The sequence below is a fragment of the Mus musculus genome, chromosome 4 (assembly GCF_000001635.26).
Source record: "Mus musculus strain C57BL/6J chromosome 4, GRCm38.p6 C57BL/6J".
Lineage (NCBI taxonomy): Eukaryota > Metazoa > Chordata > Mammalia > Rodentia > Muridae > Mus > Mus musculus.
This window is the reverse complement of record NC_000070.6, coordinates 134314842-134331898: the sequence shown is the minus strand read 5'-3', so window position 1 is coordinate 134331898 and position 17057 is coordinate 134314842. Positions and strand designations below refer to the sequence as shown.

At 50.1% G+C, this 17057-nt stretch overlaps 1 protein-coding gene across 2 annotated transcripts; it reads right to left on the bottom strand.

The window, feature by feature from the left end:
• Positions 1-2269: 2269 nt before the first annotated feature.
• Positions 2270-16779, bottom strand: Trim63 (tripartite motif-containing 63). 2 transcript variants are annotated; one of them, NM_001039048.2, is made up of 9 exons: positions 16517-16779; positions 15340-15512; positions 12099-12267; positions 10621-10716; positions 8662-8895; positions 6832-6854; positions 6191-6315; positions 4117-4194; positions 2270-2994 (listed from the first exon to the last, which is right to left on the bottom strand). In NM_001039048.2, the coding sequence occupies exons 1-9, from the start codon at positions 16673-16675 to the stop codon at positions 2984-2986; spliced, it is 1068 nt and encodes a 355-aa protein (NP_001034137.2). In that variant the 5' UTR covers positions 16676-16779; the 3' UTR covers positions 2270-2983. The 2 variants fall into 2 exon arrangements, with proteins under 2 accessions (NP_001034137.2, NP_001356174.1); NM_001369245.1 differs by lacking the exons at positions 2270-2994; positions 4117-4194 and having other exon boundaries at positions 5870-6315.
• Positions 16780-17057: the final 278 nt, after the last annotated feature.

Genomic DNA, 17057 nt, shown 5'->3' with positions numbered 1-17057 from the left:
ATAGATAGATAGATAGATAGATAGATAGATAGATAGATAGATAGATAGATAGATAGATAGATACTGTACTGGCTGGTTTTGTGTGTCAACTTGACACAAGCTGGAATTATCACAGAGAAAGGAGCTTCCATTGAGAAAATGCCTCCAAGAGATCCAGCTATAAGGCATTTTCTCAATTAGTGATCAAGGGGGAAGGGCCCCTGTGGGTGGTGCCATCCCTGGGCTGGTAATCTTGGTTCTATAAGAGAGCAAGCTGAGCAAGCCAGGTGAGGCAAGCCAGTAAGAACACCCCTCCATGGCCTCTGCATCAGCTCCTGCTTCCTGACCTGCTTGAGTTCCAGTCCTGACTTTCTTTGGTGAGGAACAGCAACATGGAAAGTGTAAGATGAATAAACCCTTTCCTCCCCAACTTGCTTTTTGGTCATGATGTTTGTGCAAGAATAGAAACTCTGAGTAAGACACATGCATACATACATGCATACATACATACATACATACATACATACATACATACATACATACATATGTACGTACACAGGAAAACAAATTGATTCTGTAGTCCAGACTGGTCTTGAACTCCTGATCCCCCTGCTTCGAGCCCAAACGTGATGCGATCCTCAGTTTGTGCTGTGCTGGGGAATCAAACCTCCTACCTCATGGATCTTATTTAGACACTCCATTACTCAAGTGACATTCCCTAGCCCTGTTACTGTCAAAGCCACATCTTGCCATGCATCCCTGTCTGGCCTGCCGCTTACCATGAGCCCTGCATGGGCTCAGACTCGTGGCTGTCTTGTTGCAAAGCTTCCTGGGGGCTGAGGTGACAGATGTGCACCCCATCTAGCTCTGTCAGCTTTTGTTTCGTAAGACAGGGTCTCAGGCTGGCCTCAGACTTGCTGTGGAGCTGAGGGTGGCCTTGAACATCAGATCTTCCTGCCTCCATCCCAGAAATGAGCGGGATTGCAGGCGTGTACACCAAGCCAGCTTCGCCAGCTCTCAACTTTCTAACTTTATTTTTATTCCGAGACAGGGTCTAAATCTGGCTAACCTTGAACTCAGTATCAAGCTGGCTTTGAACTTACAGAGATCAGCCTGCCTCTGCCTCCTCCGGGTGCTGGGATTCAAGGTATGTGCTACCATGCCAGGCTCTCTCATCAGCTTGCTTTCGGTAGGCTACTTCCGGTGTCTGTGTTGTTCCTGTGCTCTGCTTGCCTGTAGGTGAGCGGACTCTCCACTGCTCTCTGAGATTACACAAGGTGTATTGCTTCGTTGCCTCTCCTGCCCTGGGCCTCACCTTTTGCTTCTTTGAGAGCCTGAGGCTGCTGACTGTGCTCTGTACAATTGTCTCATCCCAGGAGCCAGTGGTTGTCTTGGCCGTCCATGGAAGAAGTCTGGGCTCCACTGTGACCTTCATTCAGTCTGTTGCCCATAGACAGCCGCACTTCCAGACCCAGCTCCTCTGAACCATGAAACTCTGGCTCCTCCCACCACTTCCAAACTAACCGGGAGCATCACCAAGTATAACTACAGCAGAGAGTCCTCTCACTGCTCAGGGAAAGACTCCAGGGACCAAGGGGTCCCACCTGGAAATGCTCAAGGAGGTAAACTGGGGCTTTGAGAAGTGGGAGATAGGGAGGAGCCAACAGATAAGCTCTCAACCCCGCCCCCACCCCCACTGCTCCCCTGTCCTCACCCCCAGGACTATCACAGTCAAGTCTTGTCTTTCCCCACTCACTAGAAACATCTCAAACCACTGAGCCAGGTTGGGGCGCTGAAGCAACGGGCAACTCAGTCACAGAACACCTGCACACATTTGCTCCCTCTCGCCTTGGTTCCATCCCCCTGTGCTATCTGCCCTTGGATGCGACCTCTGGATAAAACCCCTGAATGGCCAGGGGCGGGTCATTGGGAGAGCTGGTTCTCCATGGAGCTCACGTTGGGAAGTGTGGGGTATGTAAGCCTAGCCTTGGCTATGCCATTTCTCAGGCTTTCTGCCTATTGACTCTGGCTGCCTCTGTAGACAAAGATCAGCCTGTCTCTACCTCTCAAGTGCTGACATTAAAGGTTGGCTGATGCTGGGACCTCCTGTAGAGCAGAGTAGAACTTTCATCTAGTGATTTCTTGACCCTCAGCTTCACTGCTAGCAACGTGCACATATACACACTCACATACACTCATACACTCACACACATACTCACTCACACTGTCTCTCTCTCACACACACACACACACATTCAAGCTGAAGGAAATCACACTTCTTTCATAGTTACAGGAAAAGAGCATTGTGAGTTTATTTTTTATTCTTTTTCATTTTTATTTTTGAGGCAGAGTCTCTCTATGTAGCTCTGGCTGGCCTGTAACTCTCCATGTAGACCAGGCTGGCCTTGAACTCATAGAGATCCAACTGCCTCTGCCTCCAGAGTGCTGGGATCAAAGGGTGTGTGCCCCAAGGCCCAGCCCCTTGTGCAAAACAACATATAACACAAATTCAGTCCTATCCCCATGTTTGGGGATGGGCACTGTACAGTACATTGCCCCTCTCTAGGCCACCGAGTGAGACCCAGCCCTCCCACCAAGGAAAGGAAGTAGGCATCTCTATTGTCTTGGCTTCCTTCCCACTTTGTGACAATCGCCAGTCACACAATGACCAGGCGTGATCATACAAAAGTTCTCGTACAAAAAGCACCAAATTGGCATACATATACAAGTATATACAAAAATCACATTTTAAAAACATACAAAATATTTCATTTCGCACCAACGTAGAAAAGTGTCCTGTGACGTTTTGGATACATTTCCAATTGTGTTTCAGCAGCTGCTGGACACAGTGGTGGGGAGCCCTATGCTAGTCCCTGCTCTCTGAGCAGAGAGAAGACACACTTCCCTATTGTACCCCCCAAGGAGCCCTAACCCCCTCCCGAGATGGGCCTGCCCCCACCTCCCCCGTCTCTGCGTCCAGAGCGTGTCTCACTCATCTCCTTCTTCATTGGTGTTCTGAAAGAGAAAAATCAGACACAGGGTCATGGTGAGACACAGACAGACTCAAGAGGACCCAGGGCCTCCTGAGCTGTGATGACAAGCCAAATAAAGCCAGATCTCCACATCTTCAGCCTCAGTATAACTTAGCGGTCAGAATCCAATGGGCTACTGGTACCCTACAGCAGTGGTTCTCAACCTTCCCAATGCTGCGACCCTTTAGTACAATTCCTCATGTTGCGGTGACCCCCCCAACCATAAAATTATCTTCATTGTGACTTAATAACTGTGATTTGCTACTGTTATGAATTGTAATGTAAATCTGTTTTCCAATGGCCTTAGGTGACCCCATGAAAGGATCATTCCACCACCACCCCCACTCCCCACTCAAAGGGGTCGCAACTCATAGGCTGAGAACCGCTGCCTTAGACTCTTTGGAGCTAGTTACTTTAGCTGGGTTGGAATTTGGCTCCAGTAACTAAGGTTGAACACTAATCAGGGGTAAGGGTACATGCCTTTGACCCCAGCTCTGAGGCCAGCCTGGCCTCCATAGTGAGCGCCTGGCAAACCATGGGTACATGAAGGAGGGGGAGGACAAGGACGAGGACGAGGACGAGGTAGTGGAGGAGGAGGAGGAGGAAATGACGGTGGTAGAGCAGGAGGTGGAAAAGGAAAAAGGGGAGGGAGAGGGGAGGGGGAGGGGGAGAAAGCAGCAGCAGCCGGGAGATGGCTTGGTGGGTGGATCCCTACATAAACTGAGAGGACCTGAATTCAGATCTCCAGCACTCAGACATGCTAGATGAGCACGGTAGCCCCTGTGACTCCAGAGCTCAGAAGATAGCAGAAGAGAGCCCTGAGCCACCCAGCTAGCTAGACTAGCAAATCCATGAACTCTGTGTTCTATTAAGAGACCCAGCCTCAGTGAATGCAGTGGAGAGTGATCTGAGAGATCCTGGATGCCAGCCTTGGGCCCCTGCACAGGCACTCCTGAGCACACAAGTGTGCAGACATGCGCATATGCACACACCCCAAACCCCACGTGCAACAAAAGAGGAGAGCCGAGATTATAATAGACACTAGGCACACCCTGGCAATGTGTAGCCTGGCATTCCCATCAGTGAAGGCACAAGGACCTCCTACCTTCTTTACCCTCTGTGGTCACGCCCTCTTCCTCATCAGCCTCCTCTTCTGTAAACTCCTCCTCCTCCTCCTCCTCATCTGTGAGGAGACCAACTGTGTTAGGATGGGGCTGGCTTCTCACAGCAGCTACTAGAAGACTGGCCTAGAGGGGACATCTGTCCCCGTTTCTGGTCCCAACTGGGCATTCAATGGCAGCAGGGACCTGGGAAGTTGCTTGTTAAGATTCAAGCTCACAGAGTCCGGCCTCCACATCCCCTGCCTCCTCCTTGCAGATCATAGTCCTTTTGCTCCAGGACATTAGCACACTTCATCCCTGGCATGACTGTGGCCTCCGGGAGGCAGGAGGCACACTTAGTGTTCTGTGCATCTCAGCAGAACAGACACACCACAAAGGGGAGGCAGGGCAAACATTTCCTATTCTTAGGGATCAGAGTCCTCAACTGAAAGGAATTTGCTCGGCCTTTGAAATCTGCTGGCTCAGCATCTCCTTGTTTGCCTGATTCCTAGGTCCACAGAGAGGCAGTCTTAGGGTGGCCAGGGGTTGGGGGTGGGGTTTCTGTTCAGGAGAGTGGGACAGTCTCATGTCCCCATCCCATCCCCCCACCTCCCACCACCACCCCTACCCCCCCACTACCACCACCACAACCTGGATTCTCATTTTCTCATCCTGGGGTGTGACCTTCAAACCTTCCTAACTGGACCCTGCCCCTTGCCCCAGGCCTTTCCGGGCCTCCAGGAATCGCAGAGTCAACCTTTCTCAAGGCTATCTACAAACTAGAATGCCTACCATGGCTTTAGCGTGGAAACCCAGCACTCAGGAAACTAAGGTAGGAGAATAGCCACTAATTCAAGGACAGCCTGGGCTACATGGTGACACCCTGTCTCAAGAAACAAACAAAAAAGCAAAACAACAAAACTGTCAAGTAAGACCTCCAGCTAAACATGCAGGACCCACACATAATCTCAACAATGCAGGCAGCCTGTTTAATTTAAACCATAATTACTGCTCAGAATAGTTTTCCCCCAGAGAATCACTATGGGCAGGTCCCATGGTGTCTTCACATGGTCTCAGGTGTCCTCAGAGAGTCTTGTAAGCCAAGGGGCCCCCAGGTGAGGTCTGCACCAGCTACTTACTAGCCGTGTGGCTTTGAACAAGGGATTGCTCTGTCAAAAATCAGTTTTCTAAGCTATAAACTGAGCCGCATCCCAAAACTATATTAAGTGATGGAATTTCCATCTTTCCAACTTGACATCTGAGTCTCAGTGCTCAGAGCATGGAAAGTCCAACCAATAAATGGGCTCGGGGCTAAATGTAGTGGCCCGTGCCTTTATTGCCTGCACTCAGGAGACAGAGGCCATCAGGTTCCTGCGAATTTGAGGCCAGCTTGGTCTTCATGAATGGCCTCAAGAATCGCTGTTGGCATGGTCTCCCTGCTGGGGCTAAGGGGTGGGTAGTGTGAGCCTTCAGCATGTATGTTCACACAGTACAACCTGTCTTGAATATCCTTTTGACTATGTAGCCTAGGCTAACCTCCAGCTCGCCATCTTCCTGCCTAAACTTCCTAGGTGCTAAGTCTAAGACTCCAAGGCCTGGGTTGGAGTACCAGTAATAGATCCTCCCAAAAACCCAGCCAAAGCAGGAGACCACAAAGGCAGGGGCTTGGGGGAGTGCCAAAGGTCACACGGATAACACACAAATGGCAGAATCTGGATTTGAAGACAGATCTGTCTAATGCCAGATGTCATGAGCTTTGGATCCACACATAATTTATTTTGTAACAATTATGTACCAGGCACTGTGCCAGACCCTGGATCCATCACAAAGTTGTCTGTGGAGCCAGGCATGGTGGGCACATGCCTTTTATCTCATCCCTCAGGAAGCAGAGATGGGCAGATAGATCTCTATGTGTTCCAGACCAGCTTGGTCTACTTAGACACTACTAAGACAGTCAGGGCTCCATAGAGAGACCTGTCAACACTGGCTGTGTAAATTTGACTTTTTTAACAGTTCCCCTCAGAACTCAAGAGGAACGCTGCCTTTCAAAGGTCAAACATGTAACATCACATCCTTTACCTGTCCCAAAGTCAATGGCCCTCAAGGCCTCTGCTATGTGTTCTAAGTCCAGAGTAAAGTAGTCCATGTTCTCAAAGCCTTGCTCTGTCTTCCCCAGCTGGCAGCCCTTGGAGGCTTCTACAATGCTGTGGGGAGAGAGGCAGGGTGAGGTCTCAGGGCTCCATGCAGGAAGGGACAGCTTAGCCTTGGCTCTATGTGGGTCCATCCATCCCAGCCCCACAATCCATCCCTGAAGTGAGGGAGTAAAGAGGCAGCGAGCATTTCTTCTTTAGGATCAAGCAGAGTGCATGTCTAAGAAAGTAGGGGACATGGTCTGGGAAGGGGGGAGGTGAGCCCCAATCCCTGCAGAACGGATGCACAGGGTCCTACTGGGCAGGTGTCAGAAGCCCTGGGGGACACTGACTAGGGACGTGGGACCCACTCCTGGGGACACTGACTAGGGACGTGGGACCCACTCCTGGGGACACTGACTAGGGACGAGGGACCCACTCCTGGGGACACTGACTAGGGACGAGGGACCCACTCCTGGGGACACTGACTAGGGACGAGGGACCCACTCCTGGGGACACTGACTAGGGACGAGGGACCCACTCCTGGGGACACTGACTAGGAACGAGGGACCCACTCCTGGGGACACTGACCTCTTGATGAGCTGCTTGGCACTCTGTGGAGAGAAACAACAGAGGTTAACATTGAAGCCTCCAAGGGTGGACTCCAGTACCAATACTCCAGTACAGGCATAGCTCGACTCCTGCCCTGTTAGACAGAACTTGGACACTCATTCTTGCTCTGTCGATGAGTAGCACAGATCTTAGCCGGCATGCACCCCTGTATGCATCCACTGTCCTGGCAGGAAGCCAGGGTTCTCTGACCAACCACTCGCAATGTCTGAAGTCTCCTGGGTGAACATCAACCAGACTTCCTTTTTAGACCATGGGCCGGACAAATCTGGACCTTAAAGAGGCATGTGGTCTGGGTATTGTAGATTTTTTTGTATGTTTTAAATTTTTTTCTATGTATGTATGTATGTATGTATGTATGTATGTATGTATGTATGTATGCTGCAGCCCCTAGAAGCCAGAAGAGGGTGTCAGATTCCCCTACAATTAGAATTCTAGGCATTTTTAAGCTGCCAGACATGGGTCCTGGGGTCCTAACTCAAGTACTTTGAAAGAATAGTAAGCACTCTTGACCACTGAGCATCTCTCCAGCCTCTCTGGGTTTTGTTGATATTGTTTGTAAAAGATCTATTTTTATTTTAAGTGTATGCATGAGTGCCTGCATATATGTATGTGTGCCACATATGTGCCTGGTGGCCTTGGAAGTCAGAAATGGGCATTGGGTGCCCTGGAACTGGACTTATGCATGGTCCTCAGCCACTGTGTAGGTGCTGGGCACTGGACTCAGGTCCTTTGCAAGAACGAAACCAAAGTGTTATTTTGGTTTGATTGGTTTTTGTTTGTCTGTTTGTGTTTTGTTTTGAGACAAGTTCTCTCTATTATGCAGCTCTGGATATCCTGGAATTTACTCTGTAGACCAGGCTAGCCTAAAAGTTACAGAGATCTGGGCTGGCAAGATGGCTCAGCGGGTAAGAGCACTGACTGCTCTTCCAAAGGTCTTGAGTTCAAATCCCAGCAACCACATGGTGGCTCACAACCATCTGTAATGAGATCTGACGCACTCTTCTGGAGTGTCTGAAGACAGCTACAATGTACTTACATATGATAAATAAATAAATTAAAAAAAAAAGTTACAGAGATCTGCCTGTCTCTGTCTCCTCAGTTCTGGGATTAAAAGTTTTTGACACAGGCTGGGGAGATGGCTCAATGGATAAGAGCACTGACTGCTCTTCCAGAGATCCTGAGTTCAATTCCCAACAACTACATGGTAGCTCACAACCCTCTATAATGAGATACAATGCCCTCTTCTCGTGTGTCTGAAGACAGTGACAGCGTACTCATATAAATAAATAAATAAATAAATAAATAAATAAATAAATAAATAAATAAATATCTTTAAAAACAACAAAAAAGTTTGACACAAGAAATGTTCTTAACCACAGAGTCATCTCTCCATGCCAATACTTCTTATGTTTGTTTATTTGTTTGTTTGTTTATTGACAGGGTCTCAGTATGCAGTCTTGGCCGGCCTGGAGCTTGCTATATAGACCAGGCTAACCTTAAACTCACAGAGATCCTCTTGCCTCTGCCTGTGTCTCCCAAGTACTGGGATCCAAGTTGTGTGTCACCAAGCCTAGCACCGGCATGTTTTATTCTGAGATAATATTTCACCAAACTGCCCTGATTTCTCAGACTTGCACTCCTCCTGTTTCAGCTCCACAAAAACTAGAAATACAGTCAGGAGCCTGCAATGGCTCGAAATGCCTGGCATTTCACCAAGATTTGAACGGCCCGTTCGAGGGTTAAGAAAGTCTAGTTCAAATCTACCCAAACCCTTCAGATTGCACTCACTGAGAGGAAGGTAGCCCCTCCGGGCTCATCCAGGGACTGGATGGCGGTCTCCACAAGTTTGGTGGACTTTTCCAGCTGCTCCCTGTACTGGAGGATCAGAGCCTCGATGAAGCCCAGCTTCTCCTCCTGCTCCTGCGTGATCCGCTGCAGCAGCTCGCTCTTCTTCTCGTCCAGGATGGCGTAGAGGGTGTCAAACTTCTGACTCAGCTCCTCCTTCACCTGGTGGCTATTCTCCTGAAGACAGAAATCCTACAGTCACATCCCATGGGGGTCCCAACGCACTTTCTGAGACAGAAGGGCCCCAGGAACTATCTGCAGCAAGAAGAGTCTCTGTCACACAGGAAGCAAAGCTGTTCCCTTCCACTCCACAGCTCAGCCCACTTGCAGTTATGATGGTCCCCCCTGTCTTACCAGCTCCAACCCTCCTCAAGAAGAGACCAGAGGGTTTTTTGTTTTGGTTTGGTTTGGTTTGGTTTGTTTGTTTGTTTTTCCGAGACAGGGTTTCTCTGTGTAGCCCTGGATGTCCTGGAACTCACTTTGTAGACCAGGTTGGCCTCGAAGTCAGAAATCCGCCTGCCTCTGCCTCCTGAGTGCTGGGATTAAGGGTGTAAACCACCATGTCCGACTGTTTTTTTTTAATCTCTTTTTCTTTTTTATCTCTCCCTTTCTCTCTTTCTCTCTTTCTTTCTTTTGAGACAGGGTCTTATTGTGTAGCCCTGGCTGGCCAGGAGCTCAGTATGTAGACCAGGCTAGCCTCAAACTCTTCCTGAGCACTGGTGTCAGAGTTGTGGGCCACCACATCCAGGAAGAGCAGAATTCTGAATACTCTTCCAGGAGTAAGAAAGCTTGCATTTTTCTTTTTCTTTTCTCTTCTTCTTTCTCTATTTTCATTTTGTTTTTTGAGACAGTCTCATGTATCCCAGGCTGGCCTCAAGTCCATTATGTGTAGGAAGGCGACCTTGAACTTCTCTGATTTCTTGCATCCACCTCCCAAATGCTGAGTTACAGATGTGCCATCACATCTGGCGGGGAGAGCTACCACTGCCTTCTGCAGTCTGTAGAACCAGCAGCCTGCCAAAGCTCAGTAGAAATGCAAATTTCCAGCCAGGTATATGATGCCTGTAATATCAGCACTTGGCAGGTAGAGGCAGGAGGGTCAGAAGTTCAAGAGCAATCTAGGCTACATAGTAAATGCAAGGTTGTCCTGTTCTACATAAGACCTAGTCTCAAAAAATCAATTCTGCCAGGTGATGGCACACACCTTTCGTCCCAGCACGCTGGAGGCAGAAGCAGGTGGAGGGAGTTCCAGGACAGCCAGGGCTACACAGAGAAACCCTGTCCTGAAAAACAAACAAAGATCAAATCCAAGGTAGAAAGACAGAAGACTGGAGAAATGGCTTAATGGTTAAGAGCACGGGCTGCTCTTCCAGAAGACCCTTCAATTCCTAGCACCTACATAGTGAGTGGCTCACAACCATCTTGAACTCCATTTCCAGGGAATCCGACTCCCTCTTCTGGCCTCCTCTGGCACTGCACACACATGGTACACAGATATATGTGCAGGCAAAACACCCATATACATAAAAAATAAAATACAAACAGGGAGCAAGTGAAGACTTCTGTATCATTCCAGAGCCCCTGAGTTTCCATAGTCCTGAGTCAAGTGTGAGCTTTTAAAGTCTTGCTCTACAGCAAAACGCTGGAAACATTCAGGGAGTAATTGGGTCTCTGCAGTCAGGGACCAACTGGGGTCTGTCTTGTCCTTCAGCAGGGTCAGACACAGCTGCTGTGTTCACCGAGGGAATGAAGAAATGACTGTGTCCTTTCCTGCCATCTCTATCTTGCACCCAAGATCCAAACCCAAATTGCACTCATAGCTCAGAACTTGCCCAGAGAGCAGCTGCGCTGGAGGCTTGAACCCCTCACCGCTGGCAGGGCAGGGCAGCTCTGCACCCTCACCTTGGTCACTCTGCAGGAGTCCTCCAGCTGAGAGATGATCGTCTGCACTCGGTCGTTGCCCGCCACCAGCATGGAGATGCAGTTACTCAGCTCAGTCTGGATGGGAGGGGGGGGGGGAGAGACAGAAATAGACTCAGAGCCCGCTGTTTCTCCAGTGTTATAGCAGTCACCAACAGGGTCGCTATCCCTCTTTCTGGGGTGCAGCTCAGGTCTAAAGCAGAGACTACCACAGATGTATCCTTTATGGATAGATGAGGCCCAGAGAGGGGAACCAAGCAACCCAAAACACACAGCAAGGCACTGACAAAGGGACAAAGGAAAACCCCTTCCTTCCTTCCTTCCTTCCTTCCTTCCTTCCTTCCTTCTTTCCTTCCTTCCTTTTCTTTCTTTTCCTTTTCCTCTCTCTCTCTTTCTCTCCTTCGCTCTCTCTCTCTTCCTTCTTTTCCTTTTTCCTCCCTCCCTTCCTTCTTTCCTTCCTTCCTTCCTCTCTTTCTTTTCCTTTTCCTCTTTCTCTCTTTCTCTCCCTCACTCTCTCTTTCTTCCTTCTTTTTCTTTTTCCTTCCTTCCTTCCTTCCTTCCTTCCTTCCTTCCTTCCTTCCTTCCTTCCTTCCTTCCTTCCTTCCTTCCTTCCTAATATGTAAGTACACTGTAGCTGTCTTCAGACACCCCAGAAGAGGGCATCAGATCTCATTATGGATGGTTGTGAGCCACCATGTGGTTGCTGGGATTTGAACTCAGAACCTTCAGAAGAGCAGTCAGTGCTCTTAACCACTAAGTCATCTCACCAGCCCCCCTTCCTTCCTTCCTTCCTTCCTTCCTTCCTTCCTTCCTTCCTTCCTTCCTTCCTTCCTTCCTTCTTTCCTTCCTTCCTTCCTTCCTTTTCCTCCCCACCCCCCTCTCAAGACAGGGTATTATTGTGCTGCTTGGCTGGCCCAGAACTCAATATATAGACTAGTATAGACTAGGTTGACCTCAAATTCATAGTGATCCAGTCTCTGCCTCCTGAATGCTAGGCTTAAAGGCCTGCACTACCATCCCCAGCTGCTACTTTCTGAGAGAAGGAACAGAATTGGAAAGTTCTAGCAGAGAGAGCCGAGTGGAGTGTTACAAACACACTGCTCAGAAAGTAGGGCTACAGCTCACTCCATGGCAGGATGCTGGGTTGCCATGGTCCAGGGAAGAGCCTCAAAGCTGCCTTAGACTTCAAGAGAGGCTCTGGTGGAGAGGTCTGGGACCACAGACTAGCAGACAGGACAGGGAAGCCATGGCCTCTTCCTTCTGGTCACACCCAGGTGCTCTCAAGTGGCTCTAAGTATAACCTATGAGCTCAGCCACCTCCCCCAGGGAGGCAACGGCTGTTGTCCCTGTGGCCTGGGAAGTCCCTCCAGAGGGACTATTCCTGAAAGGCCGGCTCAGCACATCCACAAGGGTCAAGTCCACCCCCAGAATCATCAGGGCACAGCAGCTGTAGCCAGTACCTTCTGTCCTTGGAAGATGCTTTGCAAAGGGGCAACCTCACAGGCCTGGTGAGCCCCAAACACCTTGCACAAGGAGCAAGTAGGCACCTCACACGTGAGACAGTAGATGTTGATTTTCTCGTCTTCGTGTTCCTTGCACATCGGGTGGCTGCCTTTCTGCAGGGGCCGACTGAGGTGGAGGAGAGTCACAGGTCAGGGTTGTCCCATCTGCCTGCCCCATCCTAGCTGCGAGCACAGGAAGCCACGCATCCGTACGTCAGCTCCCAGTGGGTCAAGCTGCTCCAAACATTCTCCTATTTAACTTCTGGGAACCCAAGGTCAAGGTAGCTAATGCTAGCAAGCAAATCTGTTTCCAGCCTTTAAACTCAGGCTCTGCTCCATCATTGGACCTGACCTGAGTTGTTACAGAGGGCATGGGGCGACCCCCAGAATTTCAGTCAGACCAGAAGATGCTCACAGGGTGGGAGACGCAATGGAGTTGCAGCAAATAAATGGACTTGCCCAAGGTGGCCCAGCAGCACAGCCAGAGAGGCCAGAACTCCTATGCTCTAATTTTAGCCCCGTAGATTTGGTTGCTGGGGCCTGGGCCGTTTATTCTGATGGCAGCCTTCACGTCTATATTTAATCTATGAGACTGTATCCTCCAACTGGGCAGGGAAGCCTGCCTGTATTTCTTCCCTGAGTCTATAACATACAGTACCTGGTGTGGAGACCATGGAAGCAAAATGCAGGTAGAAAGAGTACGTCAGTAAACGCACCCTGAGGGCATCCTGGAGTTCAGAGAATGAGGCAGCCTGTGCACTCTAAGCCATACAAGCATCACGTGGTCGGGGGCGCTACACAAAGGCTCTCCAGGGCCCAGAGTCTCTTCTATAATTTTAAAAACTGCATTTATTTAGTATATGTGTACTGGGGGTGGGGTATGTGTGCCACACGGCATCCATGGAGGTTGGAGAACAGCTTGAAGGAGTTGGTTCTCTCCTTCCACTATGTGGGCTCAGGGGATAGAACTCTGGTTATCAGCCTTGGCCTCAAGCACCTCTACTCACTGAGCCATCTAGCCGACCCCAGAGTTCCTTCTTTCTGTCTTCTCCCTTTATGGCTTCCTCCACTAGGGTACCTGGGATGTCGCTTTCCAACATCAGTTGTTTCCCATTCTAGACGGGGGTTTTAGAGTTGAGGCTAACTAGATCTTCCATTCCTTTAGGATAGGCTGCCGTGTCTTCACTCCCCCCTGCCCCCCCAGTCCCTTACAGCAATTCACTTCCAACAGTGAGCATCCCCCACAGGTCCGTGTGGCCCCTCCCACAGCCCTGCTGGTCACGCCAGGCTTTTCTGCCCTCTTCAGGAGCCTCTTTCCAAACACTTGGTTTTGGTTTTTTTCATCTTTGAGCCCAGGAACCCCACACTGTGGCCATCATGATGGGGGTTTCCCTGGCACCACACCATCTTGGCGATGCCCAGGGAAGGCATTAGCATTAGGCTAACATGAATATACTATAAATTTTGTCATCATCATCACCACCCAAAATAGGCATCTGAGGCCTGAGAAGATGGCGCAGGAGATGAGGGTGCTTGCAGCACAAGGCTAACAACCAGAGTTCCTTCCCTGGGACTCACAAAGGCAGAAGGAGAGGGCTGATTCCACAAAGTTGTTTCCTGACCTCCACACATGGGCCATGGCTGGTGTGCACTCACACCCACACCACACATTAATAACAATAATAAGTAGAAACATTTTTTCAGTGTATATGTATGAGTTGTCTGGGGAAGAGCCTGGGGCCTGGACGGAACCTTGTGTTAGATAGGAGTTCTACCACTGACCTACCGTACCAGCCCCTTAGTCTCCTTAGTATATTCTTACTATGAATCAGCATCTTTCTGAGCTATCCAGGCAGGCCCTGCATTTGCAGTGTTGCCTGGGTGAACCTTGGAACTGAGATCCTCCTGCCTCAGACTCCCAAGTAGCTGGGATCACAGGCATATGCCACTGTGCCTGGGCTCAACAATGTCCGTCTGTAGTGCTGTGTGCTAGGGACATGAGACACAATGTAACAAAGAAGTGTAGGATGTTCAGAGAGAAGGCTGGAGATATGGGTGGGTAATTAAGAGCTCGCTGTTCTTGCAAAGGACCTGCGTTTGGTTCCCAGCATCCACAGGGCAGCTCACAGCCAGTTCTAGTTCCAGGGCGTTTGTGATAGCTGAATCTTGTCCACTTGACTACATCTGGAATTAACTAAAAACCCAAGTGGCTGGGTTTGTTTGTTTGTTGAGACAGGGTTTCTTCTTTGGTAGCCCTGGCTGTCCTGAACTCACTCTGTAGACCAGGCTGGCTTCAAACTCACCGAGATCCACCTGCCTCTCCCTCCTGAGTGCTGGGATTAAAGGCATGCGCCACCACTGCCTAGTTAGGGAATTTTTTTTTTCTTCATTAAATCATTTGAAGTGGGAAGACCCACTTTTAATTTGGATCGGTTTTTTGTTTGTTTGTCTGTTTTTTTTTTGTTTTTGAGGTGGGAAGACCCACCTTTAATCTGGGCCACATGTTTTCCTGGCAGCCACCATAAAGGACATGGAAGAAGGAAGCTCTCTATTTGCCCGATTGCTCTCACTCTCTCTCACTAGCAAATCTGTTCCGTCACCGGCATTAGAGCCTATTCTTTTGGGACTCTGGCATATAATGAAGACCAGCTGAGACATCCAGCCTTGTGGACTACACAACTTGAGTGTGTGTGTGTCTGTGTGTGTGTGTGTATACTGTATGTTATATTTCTATAGTGAACCCTGACTAATACAGGGACCCAGTACCCTCTTCTGGTATACCCACAGATGCCAGGCATGTGTGTGCACACACACATACACACCTATATGTAAGCAAAAGAAAATAAATAAATATATTTTTAAAGCTGAGATTGAGAAACAACAAAAGGATCTCAAGTTGATACCAGCTTGAGCTACATGTCAAGGCTCCATCCCTGGGGACGTAGCTCAGTGGTAGAGCATTTACCTAGTGAGGACCAATCTCTACAATGAATGCAAACACACACACACACACACACACAGCCCCCTGCACCCTATTCTGAGGACGCTTTCTCACGCCCCCAGTATACCCAGAACTCAAGAGCTGAGGTTCTGTCTGCGGTAGAGGGTGCTGGCTCTCTGTGCTGGTGAAAGCAGCTGTAGGCTCCTGGATGTGGGAGGGGCCTGGGGAAGAGGCGGGGCCGTTCGGCTGCACACTGACCTGGAGCACTCCTGCTTGTAGATGTCAATGATGTTTTCCACCAGCAGGTTCCTCTGCAGGCCGTACACCCCGTGCCGGTCCATGATCACTTCATGGCGGCACGAGGGGCAACGGAAACGACCTCCAGACATGGACACTGAGCCACCGCGGTTGGTCCAGTAGGGATTCGCAGCCTGCAGACAGCCAAGGCAAAGATGAGGCCGGCATTCCTACCCTCTCCAGTCTCAGTTCTCCTTGTCCCAGTTGCTCCAGATACATTGGCCAAACCAAAGGGCACCCACCGGTTCCTGGCCTTGACCTAGAACTAGCCCACCCATGTGGTGAAGTATCTTGGTTGAAGCACTCAAACAGGCAAGAGGATCAGTACCAGCTAACATGAGTTCAAGTCATGTGATTTAAGACAAGCAACTGTAATCTTTCTATGCCTCAGTTTACCACTGATACCACAGGTCTTAGAATTAGAGCCAGCTCCTAGGATATTATTTTAAATTTTGTTTTGTTTTGTTTTTGAGGTAGGGTCTTGCTATCTCAAGCTAATTAGGTAGCACAGACTACACTCTTAGCAATCCTCCTGCCTCAGGTTTCAGGTTTGCTGGGATTATTGGCATATGCAACTAGTCCTGAGTTTGGAAGCGCATTTCCTGTCGTGGCTCCGGACCCTCTTCCCAGTGCAACGCCTCAACTCTTCCCTTTCCCTTCTCAGGAAGATGGAGTCCCTTCTGCCCCCATGTTGGAGCACGCAGCCTCTGAGATGCTGCTGTGACCATGTTCTTCTCGCCACCCTCCTCCCAAAGTCTGGGCCCCCTGCCACCCTGGAGCTGGCTCTTGCCCTAGGCAGGGCCTGGTTTTTCTCTTCTCTCTACTCAGCTCCCGTCTTATCACTTGAGGTATTTGACTCTTGACTGGGGAACCAAGAGCGAGCAGTCCAGGCAGAGCGCGGAGCCGTGGGCAGGGTGGGGACTAGATGGGTAGAGAAGGACCCAGCCGCTCCTTTACCCCTTAGCCCCAGCCCTACCCCCAGCCCTAGCCCTTCCCGGGGGTCTCTGTAGCTTCTCAATGGAGCAAGTGGTTGAAGTGTCCTAGGCTGAGAGGGAGGGGCGTCTGAGAAGCTGTCGGGGGTCTGGGGGCAGGGGTAGGGGGTGGGGATTCCAGGTCCGGGGCCCTGCCTAGCACTGACCTGGAAGATGTCGTTGGCACACTTCCGGCAGAGGTTGTGTTGGCAGGGCAGGATGACCACAGGCTTGGTAAACATCTCCAGGCAGATGGGGCAGATCAGCTGCTTCTCCAGGTTCTCCATAGCGTTTCCATCAGGAATCAGGCTAGATTTATAATCCATATTGCTTTGAAATGCGACTGTCTCGCCCACCTGCGTCACACCAAGTCTTTGTCTCCAAACCCACTCGGATCCTCTTTGTCTTCGTCCCCTGACCCCCGACTTCTGTCTTGGTCTGAGGCCCCTCTGATATTTATAGCTGCACCTCTGTCACATGAGCCCCAGGAGGGGACCAGCTGAGCATTCCGCAGCCAGGCTGCTGGCAGGGCTTGAGTTTCCTCCAGGCCTCAAAGATTTGGCCCTCTCAGATCACATGCAGGGATGAGCAATCGCTGTTGCCCTGCCGTGGGGGTCGTAAACAAGAACAGACTGTTCAGAGCCAGGTTCAGGGGAGAGCCAGATACCCTAGTTTCCTGCAGAAGTTGGTCTCCGCCCCACCCCCACT

Coding starts and splice junctions, on each gene's coding strand:
- Trim63 (NM_001039048.2), bottom strand. CDS start 16,675: ATGGATTATAAATCTAGCCTGATTCCTGATGGAAACGCTATGGAGAAC. Junction 15,513..16,516: donor GTGCCAACGACATCTTCCAG/GTCAGTGCTAGG, acceptor GGCTGTCTGCAG/GCTGCGAATCCCTACTGGAC. Junction 12,268..15,339: donor TACAAGCAGGAGTGCTCCAG/GTCAGTGTGCAG, acceptor CCTCCACCTCAG/TCGGCCCCTGCAGAAAGGCA.